The sequence below is a fragment of the Balaenoptera acutorostrata genome, chromosome 20 (genome assembly GCF_949987535.1).
Source record: "Balaenoptera acutorostrata chromosome 20, mBalAcu1.1, whole genome shotgun sequence".
Lineage (NCBI taxonomy): Eukaryota > Metazoa > Chordata > Mammalia > Artiodactyla > Balaenopteridae > Balaenoptera > Balaenoptera acutorostrata.
In genome coordinates this window covers 37,797,099-37,811,804 of record NC_080083.1, presented here as the reverse complement: position 1 = coordinate 37,811,804, position 14,706 = coordinate 37,797,099, and the positions used below count along the sequence as shown (strand labels likewise).

Sequence of the window (14,706 nt, the reverse complement as noted above, 5' to 3'; positions counted from 1 at the left end):
GCTGGGAGGCCAGCATTAAGCCCTATCTTCATGGTCTGAATTCTGAATTCCTAAGAAGGGGTAGTTTGGTATCAGAAAACTGAAAGCCCAATAGTTTGGACTATCCATCCTAAGACACCTTTCCCTTAGCAAGGGGATATATATAGTCTGAGCCCATCTCTACCTCTGCCTGTCCTTGAGGACAAGCTCACTTCCTGAACAGGTATTTCTTTCGAAGCAGCCGAGGCTAAGATGGCATTCCTCTCCTTGACTCAAAAAAAGGACCCTATTTCTTTTGCCACCAGTAGTCCTGCTTCCACCCACACCATGTAACCCAAGTTTTTGGCTTCCACTGAGCACTGTCTTTATCCCTGACAGTTTCAGGCCTAGGTGAGAGGTGTGGCTGTCAAAACGATCCCGTTCTTCCTTTTACACAAACCCTCCCACACCCATAGGCGCTTCCTCCTTCTGCCAAAACAAACTTTATTGCACCAAAAAGAAAAAAAAAAAAAAAAAAAAACATTATGTACAGTCAGATATAAAGACATCTCTTTGACTCCTGTGCATATATTTCCTCAACTCAAGATTAGAACGTAAAAGTCAGGCTAGTACGCCAGACATGCTCTGCCCATGGCAGGACCAAGGAGAGGATTGTCACTTGAAAGTGGGAACACTTAAATGTATGACAGATTAACACTGGACCAACAGACCAAGGGCATTCTTCCAAGCCCTGTACTAGCTCTGGGAATGGAAGAGGGAAATTGGAAGCAGGGCCCCTTCTTGAGTCTCCTTGTGAAGAGACCCAGCCTTCAGGTATCAAAGCTAAACTTCTGTCCCCCAAGCCCACTTCCTGTCCAGTTCCTTTGCTTCCTGCCCTCCCAAGTAGGACATTCTCCTTTGTGCCCAAACCCCTTCCCAACTTCCCCAGGAAGTCCCATGACCCACAAGGCAGAGGCCTCTCTAGCAGCGGGCAGAGCAGGTACAAGTTATCCTCTCCCTTACATGTGGCTGGATACTGACTGAGGCCCTGTGTCATGTGGATCACCAATACCCCACTGGGAGACCTATCAGTAAGAATCTGGAAAGTACGGGAGAACACATCAAAAAGGGGAAGGATGGGTCCCCTTGATGCCCAGTGTCACAGGGCACCTAAAGCACATTTTTCTGAGCCAACCAGCTAAAGGATCACTGCAGCTAAATAGAGAAGCGACGCAGCCAGGCAAACACCCATCAGTCAGTGACAAAGAGCAGTTGGGGGGTGGGGGGGAAGAGAAGGGGAGGAGTCTTCAGAGTCCCAGCCCCAATCCCCTCTGCCATTGGCTACCCTTGCTCCCCACAACTCCCTGGGCTTTGAAGTGAGGAGGGGGGCTACAGGCTGAGGTGAAAACACACAAGGACAGCCAAACAAAACACAGTAGGACTAGCATCAGCCTCCCCCCTGTACCCCACCCCCAGGAGTAATACCCTCATTGTGACTAGTATTTACGAAAAATCTGTAAGAGACTGTTCTATGTAGTGGCTCTAATCCCATACACACAACAGCTGTCTGCGTTGGGAACTTTTCAAATCAGTGATTGCGGGAACAAACGGCATTTTCAGCTTCTTATGGTGCCTGTGCAGGCTTTACCAAGACCTTGGTTCAGGCCCAGTCACATTTACCTTCTGTCTTAAATCTAGAATGAGTGAGGGAATGGGGGGCAGAGGAGAAAGGTGCTCAGGTGCTAGGTAAAGCTTACTCATCAGCAGCCTAGACTCCACCACTGTTCCTTCTCTTTGGTCTGTCTAGAACAGTGACTATAAATTAGGAAAAACAAAATTATGCTGGCCTGTGGGAAATAATGGGGGTAAAGAGGCAGGGAGGAAAAGGGCATCGGGAAGCCCTGCTTCAAAACTGACGACAGACAGACAGAGACAACCACCCAGACTGCTTAAGTGTCACAGACAGCCCCCCACCCCAAGCTCCCTTCCAGATATCCCCATAAATCATTTGGGCACACTCCCTCTAGGAATTGCAATTTCTGTCTCCACCTGTCCCTAAGGAGCTGGCCCTGTGGAGAGGTGTGTTGGTTGTTTTGTTTTTGCCAGAGGCCCTCGCCCTAGGTGCTCCTGCATAGGTACCTTGGCCCCTGATATGGGATGAACACAGCCCCAGATGCTCGAGAGCCAAGGAGGTCAGGTCGGGAACAGCCTCCCCACTTCCACACCCTGGGATCCAAGCTTGCTTGGTTCTTGCCATCTTGCGGGATGATGTCACATTTGGAGGGAGATACACAAGTGCCTCTCCATCCCTGGGGTGGGGGGAAGGGACTTTGCTGGGACTCTCGAGTGGGGGGAGGGGAGAGGGGAGCAGGGTCTAAACCCTCAGGCTCCCGTGCAGGTCTGTCTCTGTCCCAGACGAGCTGCTATCAGAGTCCATTTCGGCGTTCTCATTATGGAGCCTCTCCAGCACTTTCTGACGAATCAGTCCCAGGCGCATCAAGAGGGACTGGTAGTCAAAGTGGCCCCGCTTCTCTCCAAAAGGGTCCTGTGGGGGAAAGGAGACAAGCGGGAAGGAAGATTCAAGTCTGGGTGGCTCACCCTAGACAGAGCAGCTTTAGGCCCACGTGAAACACACGCTCAACTTCTGAGCATGGGGACCGAAGGGGATAGCACAGAGAGTTCCCAACAGCAGACAACAGCATCTATGTTTAGGAATATTGTGGCACGTTCACCACCCCAGATAGGTCTGGCTTGGGCCAACATTAAAATGTGTTTGCATTCCCCCAAAGCAAGCCACTGTGCAGAAGGGGGACACAGTAACGGCGAGATAGATGGGGAAGAGAAATTCAAGACCAGGACTGTAATCCTTAAGTGTGCTGGTGTTTTCAATTAACCTCATACAAACTATATAAGGGGAAAATTATCCTTCATTCCCTATACTCAAAAAGGGTAATTTGCTTTTCTAAGATCACAGGCAGGTCTAGAATGAAGGAGTTCTGACTTCGGATAAGCACCTGCCCTCCTCCCCACGGACCAGTCATCACATTCCTGTCCAGGTTTCTGGGCATCACTCCAGTCCTTGTCACTCGAGATCAAAGATAACCAAACATTACGTGGAAAGGGGTTAACTGTCCTTAAAGTCTCAAAAATAACTATGGGTGGGGTGGAGGGTATAAAGAAAGAAATTTAAAATGCTAAATAAGGATTACGGCAGCAAAGTAGCTTGCCCAGGGTTCAAACAAGTGGAGACCTCTCTCCTTGGCAGTTACCAAAAAGTCCACGGCTTTCCCTCTCACATAATGTCTGCTTCTCCCACCTAAACTCCTTCCACACTTCTGCCCACACATTACCCTCATGTTCAAGGGCCAGTGGATATAAGTCAGTCTCTTGTGACTACAGCCCATACTTTTCACATTTGAGGGTTATGTTCCCCCAAAACTGAACTCCACACTTACTCTGGAGCTGTCAGTTTCCCAGATCTTCCTCCTTTCATCACTGGCTCCATTTCCACCCATTCTCTTCCTTCCCAGATGCTGCTCCTCCCTGCCCTTCCCTCGTCATGAGTTGTTTTTCCTTCACAGACTGAATATTAGAAATGCTGCTAGATACCAGCAATGATAATTCCTGATGGGGAACAAGCTATATAGCATGCATCATCCTCGATACATTCTCAGAAAAGGTTCAGGAAACAAGTCAGCCTTGAGCTGGCCCTGCCCTATGAGTTTAAATGCGGCACATGGGAGGGAAGTCCTTGAAGGGAGGGTAGGGAAGCTACCATCTCTGGGCAGCACCTGAGGAAACAGAACAGTTACTCCCACTGCTGGTGGTGCTGGGTCGGTGGGAACATAGACCAAAAAGACCTGGAAAGAACCTGAAGAGGCCTTAGCCACTTATCCAAGTCACCACTTTTCTAAGCAAGTAAATGATCCAAGAGACACAGGACTGGCCCTTCAGGACAGGAAGATTCTCAACCAGTCGCTTATATTTGATCCTATTTACAATTCGGTTTAATAAGAACCTCTTCTTTTAAGCAAGCCTAAATTCTGCATTCTTATTGGAAGCAGAAGCACATTTCCCCAGTTGAGGCAGAGAATGAACAACTGGTTACCATCCTTGTATTAGATTCTTTCAACAATAATTGCACACCCAATGTTTCCCTAAGCATTCCTTCTCTTAGTATCCCCTGACCTAGGGATGGAATTCCAACAGATGACTCTCATAATCCCTAAGTTCTGAGAGGGCTGAATGTTCTTGGTTTGAAAAGACTACTGACCAAGAAGGGAAGGAGTTCCAGGCTAGAAAGCAGGATGATTCAGATTCTACTCTTGAGTACCTACTTTATGCCAGGAACCTAGAACCAACTCCATATGACTTCAGTCTCTCTCTGGGCCTCAGCTACTCAATGCACCAGGTTCCTTTTGGCTCTGAACTCTATGAGAGATGCGGATGTCACCCTTGTGAGGGGGGTTTACATGGTCTGTTGTAAGGCCTCTGGAGTCAGCAGCAGGGGTGCTTTTACCTGCATAGTCTGGCCTTGAAGGTGCAGACGATCTTTGCAGGCCACCTCATAGAAGTCATAATACTCCAGGAAGGACTTCTCCATCACCCCTCTGGAAAACAAGCAGAGAAGCTTCACTTAGGAACAAGAGGGGAAGGCACCACCCCTTCACCATCTAACCTTAATGGCAAATTCAGCAGCTAGAGTTCCCAAGACCAGATTTGGTTTCCTACAAAGATCTTTCATTGGAAAATGGAAAAAGAAACAGCTGATTGCCCATGGTTGATTTCCCTTATACCCTAAGGATTATAAAATGAGAGTGACTGTTAATACTGATCATTTGAACTCCAACTTCAACTCATGACTTGCTCAATCTCATTCGTTTTCCATAGGCCATCCCTAATCCCAAACCTTACTCAAAATTCTCCTAGATACACCTGAAACATTGTAATCAACTATACATCAATTAAAAAAAAAAAAGAAAAAAAACCCGTTGCCCCCCCATTTCCTAGAAAAGTTTGTTTCATTAACTCTTTGCTCATCTAGTTTTTAACACCTAGAAATAAACTTGAACCCTAAGAAAGGGGTTTATTATGAAGTACTCTACACCTCATTTGGCTGTATAACAGTTAAGTGTCTTTAGTCAAACAGGGGCTCCCTGAAGGCATGGACTATGTCTTTCCCATCAGGCTTGGCACTCTCCAAGAACCAAAAAGCTCTCTGAACTTCCTTTTGGGTAACCCCTCGGTCACTTGCTCTTTAAAAGCATGAACCACATCTTTCCTTTTTCTCTATCCTTCTCTGATGCCCAACACTGGACTTTGCCCCAAAGGTTCTCAAATGTACGAACAAGCTAAATATCCAAAAGGAATACCAAGTACCAAGTGGGCTCTCTTTACACATACCGTAGGGGTTCAGGACAGGGACACTTTCCTTCCATCATGTCACAGACCGCCACTCTGATGGTCTCATGCCGAATACATTCATTGTAATTTTTGCTGTCTCCTGGATGTCTCTCCTATAATGTGACAGACACCACAGTATCCAAGTACAAAATTTAGGTAAAAAGAAAAGCCAATGGGAAGAGATTTTAGGATTAGTATGGGGTACGTGACCCAAGCAAATGAACTAAAAGGATACCTTTCCCACTATATGGCAGATCCATGAAGAGCAACTAAGTCCTTGAGACCACTCACCCCGCCCTAACCCCCCCACCATACATACCAGTACCCATCCTCTGTTATGGGTCATTTGACCTATAAGCAGCAAACCACATCCATCAGATTTCCCTAAGCCTGAAATGAAAGGCCTTGCAGGAAGGATTAAGTGGGAAATAACCATGTATGAGAATAATGGTGGGACAAAAAGGTATAAATGATGCTAGGAGTCTTAGCCTGAAAAACCTATAGATATCGGGATGCTTCCTGGTTAACTCCTTTACACATCTGTGGATTCCACCATCATTGAATTCAACTATTGTCTATCAGAAGTAGAACCTGAAGTTTTCAAAAGAAAAAACTCCAAACCTGGTCTGGAGAGCTGATAGGAACATGTGGGCGTGAACAGACGGGAGCATGGCGTTCCACCCTTTAACTCTTCCCTTGTTCCCCCCTCCCACCACCAACTCTAGTCAATCAGAGCCTTGGCTCTGATCAAAACATGTAATGAACAGGAAATACACACATGCCTTCAGCCTACCACCACGGTTCCCAATGTGCACCACAGCGAAATCACAAGGGCACTGTGGGATACTGTAAACTTTTTGAGGAAAACCACAGTATTCAACACCTGTGAAACTCCATGCAAACTACTACCTTGAGACAGGTAGTTCAGTTTTAATGCTGAACTGTATTACATGCCTTTTGATGACATTGTTTTCACGAAGCTGGATTTTCAGTCACTACTTTAATAAATAGCAAGTAGCATATGAAAACAGGAGGGAACAGAAATGAGGGTGGTGGCTCTGATCTGATTCCAAGATTTTAAAAGTTGCGTGGCACTGAACAGGTGTACACATCCTATTATTAAGTCAGTGTAGTCATCTGAGAAGGAAGTAAGTTGTTTGGACCTAACTACTTAACAAATGGAACAGTGTGGCATTTCTTTCTGCCTGGGGAACTGTGAAAAAAACTACCAAGACAAGGGGGTTCTGTGAACCAAGAATGTTTGGTAGTTTTAAGAATAAAAGTCCCATCTCTTGAATTTCCAATCAAGAAGTAAAAATCAGCTCCTTGGTTAGCCAATGAGGTCCGTTTCCATTTCCACCTACTCCTGAAATCACGTTCACTATTTGTTTGAAAGGATGGCTTAGGGAATAATTTTTGTTCATTCTTAAAGGGTATTTCCCTTTGTTTAAGACTACAGAAGAATCACCAATGTTAGTGTTATCTCAAATAATTTTGAAATGAATTAAGCCGTTTTAATCATTTAAACTGAATTATTATATCTTTTGATAATATCACTGGAACTCTTTTCCTGTGCTCATGAGTAATCTGAAAGGGGCTTTGAAACAATGGAAGACTTTGGGCTCCTGGGACTACATCCTGATCTGTGTGTCCTTGTGAAAGTTAACTAACCTCTCCGAGTCACCATTACCTCAGCTGAAAATGGGGATAACATTTATCTTGCATAGTTAGTATGAGGATTAAATGAGAAGTTACATATAAAAGCTTGGCAGTGGCTGGCATACAGTACACCCTTGGAAAATATGAGTTTTCTCCACCTTCTATTTGGCAGCACTGACTAAAATATTCTTGCCCTAGCCAATGACTGTTCCTGTGGCTCTGCAGGTAACAGTACTTCATAACTCCAAAAGAAACTCTGGCTCAGCAGCAGTCACTAGGGAGCACTTTAAAGGGATACTGGGGAATGGAGGCATACAGAAGAACACACTGGCTCCAAGAGCCCCCAAAACAGACGCAGAATCAATTTCCAAATGACTCCACTGACTTCCACATGGTAGATTAATCCAAGTCAAATGGAAATAACTTGACAATGTTATTGTAATTTAATAAGGAAAAAAATTCATTATTAAGGCACACACATGCCAGCTCCTTTTTTCTCCCACAGTGATGAGTTTAATACACGGGGCTGAGCCAGGTCAAAAACAAAACAAAAACCCTCAAGCAGATCTTTCAGATCTCTTAAAACCCAATATTCTACACCCCAAAGCTGGGCCCACCTGGCCTTACCTGCTCAAAGCCAGGTTCATTGTGATAGGGGTTCTCAGTCATCAGGGACTGGATGGAGATGAGCACGGAAGAGATGCTCTGGGCTGGGCTCCAGGCAGGGCCAGTCCACGTACTGCAAAACACAGCAGAGGGAAGGGAAGAGGGTGAGGCAGAGAGAGACGGGAAAGGCCATACAGAAAGACCAGTGTACGAGTACCCCGGGGCCTGGCAGCACCATCATAAGTGACTCACTTTCTCTTTCACTATTAATACTCTGGAATTTCCCAGCCTCCATCTCACCCTCATTCACCAGAAATCACTCAACTGCCTAATCCTCTTATCAAGTGTCACAAAAGAGGGCAAAGCAAGCAAAGTAACTTTGAAGGGATTTTCTTTGGGCTAGGAGAGAAACAGTAGCCAGGGAAGTTTCCCTTCATCAAAATGAAAGAAATAAGGTAAGAAAACAGCTCCAAAGGCAGTCTAAATGTTAACCTCTACGGATCTTAAAGAGCTTATTTATTTATGGGTGGTGATGGAGTCAGAGAGGAGAGAGAAGTTGAGCACAGAGGCAGAGAAGGGACTGAAGCTCCCTGGTTAGAGGCCATGTAGTGGGGTTGATGATCGGGGATCCAGCTCTCTATCAAACCCCCAAAGAGTGTCAAATGCTCTGAAAACTACAGAACTCTGCCAAAGGACAGCAAGGGAATAAGGGGCACTTCTAGAGTGCGGAGGGTTTGAAATAATACATGAACAACATCTTCAACAACAGAGAAACACCAAAGTTGCTCCTCTCTCTCATATGCCTGATGGAATTTTGGGAGAAGGAGGGAAGCTTGGACATTAAGGACATTTATTTTTAACTCAGTTAATTGAAGAGATGGCACCTGAGCTGGAAGCTGAACACAACGTGAACCAGGACTGGCTTGTTCAAGTTAACTCGCCACTTCCCTTTCCCTGCTGGCCTTGAGGGAAGGGCAGAGTAAGTGATGGGGAACAGTAACCTCCTCAGAGCTCGCCCTTCAGTGCCTCTCAACCTCTCCTCTCAGCTTCGGTCCCCCAGGAACCCTAGACCTTGTGCTCTCCCAAGCGTCTAGTATTCGGGGATTGAAGTCAACAGGGTAAACTCATTCAATTTCTTTTGTAAGTCAGCCCAATATTTTTTTCTAGGTAGGGAGGAAAGGAATGCAGCTGTTAAAGTGAATAGTCAACTAAGTACGCATGGGAATTTTCTACTCTGATTCTTGATAGCAAATTTTCAAATTCAGAGTAGCTTCTCCTTTTCCACCCAATACTTCTGCCACTTTTACCCCACCATCCTACTTCCCCTGTTTCTACCGTGAGCTGATGTTTGCTCGAAATAGTTTTATATTGGCCTAATGAAGGAAAACCTAATACAAAAACACTTTCAAGAACAACTTTCATACAGAAACAACAACTAAGTTTCCTAACCACTGTGGTTTATATATACCACTATCCTTCTAGCACAGACAATCCTATACCCTAACGAGATAAAGGACTTCTTTAAGGACAACCTCCTTCAAAGGACTTTCTCACTGCCGCAATCACAGAACATATTCTTGGATCTGAGAGAATTGGGCAGAGGGAGAAGTTTGTTTCAGCTGCCTTTTCCCTACACAAACCTAAAAATGTATTGGATTGGACAGGAAGAAAGAAAACAGTATCACCAGTCTGGGCAACTTTCTTAACTTCAACTTTTACTCGTTCTCTGCCCCAGGGAAATTCAGACCACACTAAAAAGACCAATCCAGAATATGCTAGAAGATATTTCCATTCTGAATTTTTAACCCCCGAAGGAGATTAAAAGGGAATGGATGAGAACTACATGAAGCAAAATCTTGGTAGCACCCAGAAACAAAAATGTACTTGAAACATCTGTGTTTCATATCTGATGTGACTTCCAACCTCAGACATTTTTCATCCAGTTGCTAAAATATAATCATCATCATCACCACCACTGCCTCCAAAGCCACTTACGAGAGACTCAGAAATAAGACATTCACAGCCTTGAATGGCACAGGATCTGCAGCCTTTCTCAACCTGCTCAGGAGAGAATTAAGCCCTGATGCCCTAAGGGAGTGGTTCTCCAACAGTTTGCACCAGAATCACCTGGAGAGCCTGTAAGACACAGACTGCTGGCCCTACCCCCAGAGTTCTTGATAATAATAAGTCTAGGGTGGGGGCCCAGACTCTACAAGGCTCTAAATTCCCAGATGCTACTGCTGCTCGTGGTGAACCACTTCACTAAGGCATCCATTGTACGTCATGAATTAACTTCTTTTTCTGCATCTAGAATGACAGTAATCAAGTACCATCCGGGGGAGAATTGAGGAAACAGTCACTCCAATCATTTTCTGTGTCCTGTGATTCAGATGAGAAACCTGGTTGATGAAGGCTGGCCTAGAGTAATATTTGCTAACAACCAACTTGGCCACTTAGAAGTCTCCTCTTACCCTAGAATACTCAAGCAGACTTTCCCATTGCGGTAGAAGTTGGGGTTAAACCTCACTGTGTTATTGCCCGTTGTCATCAGTTTGACCCGAGGTGGGTGGATGGGATAGTCGGGCGGACACCGAAACACGAACAGGAAGAAACCCCCTTCATAAGGAGTGTCAAATGGGCCTGTGATCAATGCATGAATCTGCAAAATAAAACCCCATCTCAAAATTGTGAGGTGATGTCCCATCCCAAACCCTCCTGACTTCCACTTGCTACCCACGCCAGAAGCAGGACCTTCATCTGAATCGATATTCCATATCCTCACCATGAAAAATGAATAGCCTGTGCTCACTCACACTAATAAATATTTTTGGAATTTTAAGAAACCCCATTACAGTGTAGTGGCATCTCACTCAGGGGTTACATTCTAAACTTAGAGCCCAAGGTGAAAATTGAATCTAGCCAAAATCACCCTTGAGTGTCCCTTAAAACTCCCTTAAAGCATGTTTTTTGTTCGGACTTCCCTGATCAGTATTTTATATAACAAATGGATAGAACACCAACGTGCAAAACATAATATACATCTGTAAAATATTGTCCTAGCATGTTTAATTTTAAGAAATCAATATATATTTTTACTGAGTACGTATGTTTGGATTTGCCTAGGTTAAACATGCGTACGATGCAACTCCACCCTCCATTTATGTGGCACAAAGGGGAGGAGATGAATGGAAAAGAAGAAAGGGATTGGAGGCCACAGCACCAGTGCCAATCCCAGGGCAGAGCTGAGGGTTGTGATGGAGGCCTACGGTGTCTGTCTCCTCCGCAGAGGATCAAACCTACTGTGGAGGATGTGGCTCAGGCAGCATCCAGCTGTGTGAAAGATACAAAGAAAAATGGGGAAACTCAGGGTCCACTCGGAGCCATAGACTATCCCCAGAACTTTCCCCAACACTGTAGGTTAATAATAATATAAAAATATCAGCAGCACTTGAAACAAAACGCTAAATTCTCTTTCTCCAGCTGTGATTTATTGAACAAGATTTCCGTTCTTGAAGGGAAGAAAACCTAACTGACTCAGTTATATTTCTTCATCTACAAAGGCTCCTAGGCACTTAAGTCTGCTCAGAATTTAAACAGCAAGAGGAAAAAGGACCTGCAATCCAATGTCTCTGTCTATAGTCCCCACCTTGCCCTGGTAGCATCCTATCTTTTAGCCTTCAGTCATTTGGAATAGCAAGCTCAAATGGTATCAACATGACATCAATTCTGGGACCCCAGGGACTAGCATATTAACACTAACACTTGACTAAGAACAAGATGTCCCAGGAAAAACATTTCCAACCACATAAAAAGAAAAAAATCAATTTAAAGGGAAACCTATTCAAAACAAAACAGACACACAAATAATACCAAATCTGAATTTTTACTATAAGAAATTTGACACTACAAGGAGTTTTCATTTAAACAACACTAGATTTAGGTAATCTGATTTCTTCCTGATATCAGTTGAAGTAAAAATTCACTTCTCAGGGTAGAGCAATCAGTGACAGAGAAGTCTAGGTATCTATGCTAGAGGAATTTAAGCTTTCTCTGTGTCTGTGTGTGGACAAGAGAGGAACGGTCTTTGGGGTGGAAAGGATATTCAAAAGCAATCAGTGAGGACAGGAGCCTAAACAAGGCCCTGTAACTACAAACACTGTTCACTCAAGCTTGTCCCATCCCCAACCTTCTTGGCATCTGACTTACAGCACCACACTTAAAGGTCAAGAGTGGCAGGATGGGGGAAGAGTTGGCTAGTACAATAGGGTGACCATATAATTTATCATCCAAACTGGAGCATTTCTGAGAGGTAAAGAGTGCTCTATTAATAATTAAGCTTGGACAACAGGCATAAACTGGGATTTTCCAAGCCAACCAGGACCTTTTGGCACCCCAAAACAGATACCTGTTCAAGGCTCCACTCCACCTCACTGTGTGACCTTGGGCAAGCCACTTACTCTCTTGGGGTTTTGATTTATTCATCTATGTAATCAGAGATGTGAGCTGGATAATCTCTTTTAGGCTCTTTCAACTTTATGGGCCCAATTTCCCAATAACCCCCAAACCCCACCAAGGTACATACCTTAGTCATGTCAACAGTATCAGGTACAACGAACATTCCTGGAGGAGGCTCCTTATAAATGGACATGATATCCCTGTATAACACCAAGAGGAAGTGGGGGAGGGAGTGAGGGAGAGGAGAAAAAAGGGGAATCCCTTGAGCAGGACAGTTGTTATCACCTCAGTGAGGCCAGGGTTCGAGAAAGTGGTGCTTGGTACCACAAATGTTTGCACCGTCTTGTTGGCTGAGAAATCTCAGCTGAGTATTTGTCAGGCAAGCAGAGAGCAAATTATTATCAAAGGGGCATTGTTTCCTCAGGGGGAGGGAAGGGAGAGGGGGAAAAAAAATATCAGAGATCCCAATGGTATCCGGTGTCACCCTGGAAAAGCCACATCCCATTTACTCTCACTTCCTCCCACATGGCACTCATTCACTCCCCACCTCCGAGATTCCCAGGTACTACGGCTGAACGTTAAATGAAGACTTCTCGGTAACTGGGAAGGCATAATCAACTCCACTAAAAAATTAATTCCATAAACCAAACAGTGGACCGTTGTTAGCATGGGGATTATATGAAGCAAGTGAGCTAGCAGGGAGCAAAAATGGCCTTCTTGCCCAGGAGGCTAATAGTGTACAGACCTCTTCAGGTTGGGATGGGGGACCCTCTGAAATTGCTGAGAATCTCACAGGTGGAGGACGACATGAAGTCATTACTACAGAAGATGAGACGACTTCTAGGTCACAGCTCATAAACTAGAATGGATCAGTTGTGAGCAAGGGCCTATAGGTGGGAAATCTAGGGACTTGCTACGGTAGAGGGACATAAAAAAGTGCAAACCAGCGACAGAGTGGAGGAAAAGAAGTACTGGCAGAACTCAGAGGTATATTAGGATTGGAAGACTGAAATGGCTGAAGGAGTACAAGAGTTGAGGAGTGCTGAGTTTCTTAAGTTAAAGGTGGCAACCTTGATGGAGTTGGCAAACTGTGTCAGGCACTGGGCCAGGTACTTTACACACAGTATGCTGTTTAATTTTTAGCACAACCTTGAAAGTAGGTAGAAACATCTGAAAGAACTTGGAATGTGGGGAATGTGATTACCTAGATGAGGATGACTGTGATGGGGGCATGGGGAGAGAGAGTCTGGCTATCAGCAAACAGGTTTCAGGATTAACAGCAGCTAAAAAGCATTCCCTTTTCCTATGTGATAGGTACTATGCTAAGCAATTTCACAAAAACATTATCTACTAAATGATATGATCTGAGATCAGTCACCCAAGAAATAAGCACAGAAGGGACTTGGGCCTTTGTTCCTATATTTCAATTGGGTACACTTGCTTCAGAAAGTAAATCACATGATTCAGAGAAAAGAATACAGAAAAGAAAGTCTTGAGTGGGATATTACAAGCCAATGTGAGACTGGGTCGGGGGGCGGCGGGGGGATGGAAGCTTGAGTTCCTGGAACAGGTGTGAGAGTAGAGAGCTTTGGGGTTCTGGAAAAGTGGTTCAAGAGAAGGCTGCGGGCATGCGGGGGAAGCGACCTAGACTTGGGGAGGGGACTCTGTGGAGGGGGTTGAGGAGGCCGGGAATAAAGCCAGGATGGCCTGACGTCTCAGGCCGGGCAAAGCAAGCTGTGTGTGTGTCTTACAAACGGGGCTCGGGAGGAGACAACGCAGGGGACCGCTGAGGGTGGGGCCTTCGGGCTGCATCTAACAAGGCTGGGGTGGAGAAGGGGGGAGAGGGGCGGTGCGGAGGGCGGGAGGGGGTGTTACTGAAGCGCCGAAGGGTCGGGTTTCGGGCGGGAGGTCGGGAGGTGTGGGGGAGGGTGTCCGGACTGGAGACCGAGGGCTCAAGGGAGGTTACCGAGGGGCGGGGTCGGACCTGGATACGCGAGGAGGGGCTTGGTGCGTGTGGGGCTGGGGGCGGGGGGAAAGGGGACTTGGATCCCGACGCTCCGGGCTGGCAAGACGTGGGCTTTGGAGCTGGGCCGCCGCGAGGGCAGCGGGGGTGGTAGTGGGACAGGGTGGGGGCGGCGGGGAAGGTCGAGCCCCGGAGCTCGGGGCTGGGCGAGGAAAATCCCCGGCTCACCGCTTGATCCGGAGTAGACACTGCGGCGCGGTTCGCTCGCCGTCCCAGTCGGAGCTGAGTGTGGGGTCCCAGTGGCTAAGCAGCGCGGCCCCGTGGGCAGCGGCCGAGGGCGGGAGCCCGGGCAGCGGAGCCAGGCCGCTCCCTGGCCCCCCGGCCCCGCCCGCTGCCGCCGCCGCCGCCCACACATCCGGCAGGAAAGGCGGCCCGAACCCGCCGCCGCCGCTAACGCCAACAACACCGGCAACGCCGCTCGCCCCGGGGCCCGCCGCCCCGGCGCCTGCCGTCGCCGCCTCCTCCGTCGGACTCTCCGCCATCGCTCCTTCGCTTCCGGGACTGCTCGGCAGCACGTCCGCCGACCAGAGCGGCCGCTGCTCCCTCCCGCTCCCCGCACCACCGAGAGCCGGGCCAGAGTGTCCCCACCCTCCGCTTCCCCG

General features: G+C 46.7%; 1 protein-coding gene across 1 annotated transcript; it reads right to left on the bottom strand.

The window, feature by feature from the left end:
- Positions 1–445: 445 nt before the first annotated feature.
- UBE2Z (ubiquitin conjugating enzyme E2 Z) lies at positions 446–14,706 on the bottom strand. The gene is made up of 7 exons (XM_057535580.1): positions 14,273–14,706; positions 12,209–12,281; positions 10,098–10,285; positions 7,648–7,759; positions 5,362–5,474; positions 4,478–4,568; positions 446–2,503 (listed from the first exon to the last, which is right to left on the bottom strand). Exons 1-7 carry the CDS (start codon positions 14,584–14,586, stop codon positions 2,333–2,335), a joined length of 1,062 nt encoding a protein of 353 aa, XP_057391563.1. The 5' UTR covers positions 14,587–14,706; the 3' UTR covers positions 446–2,332.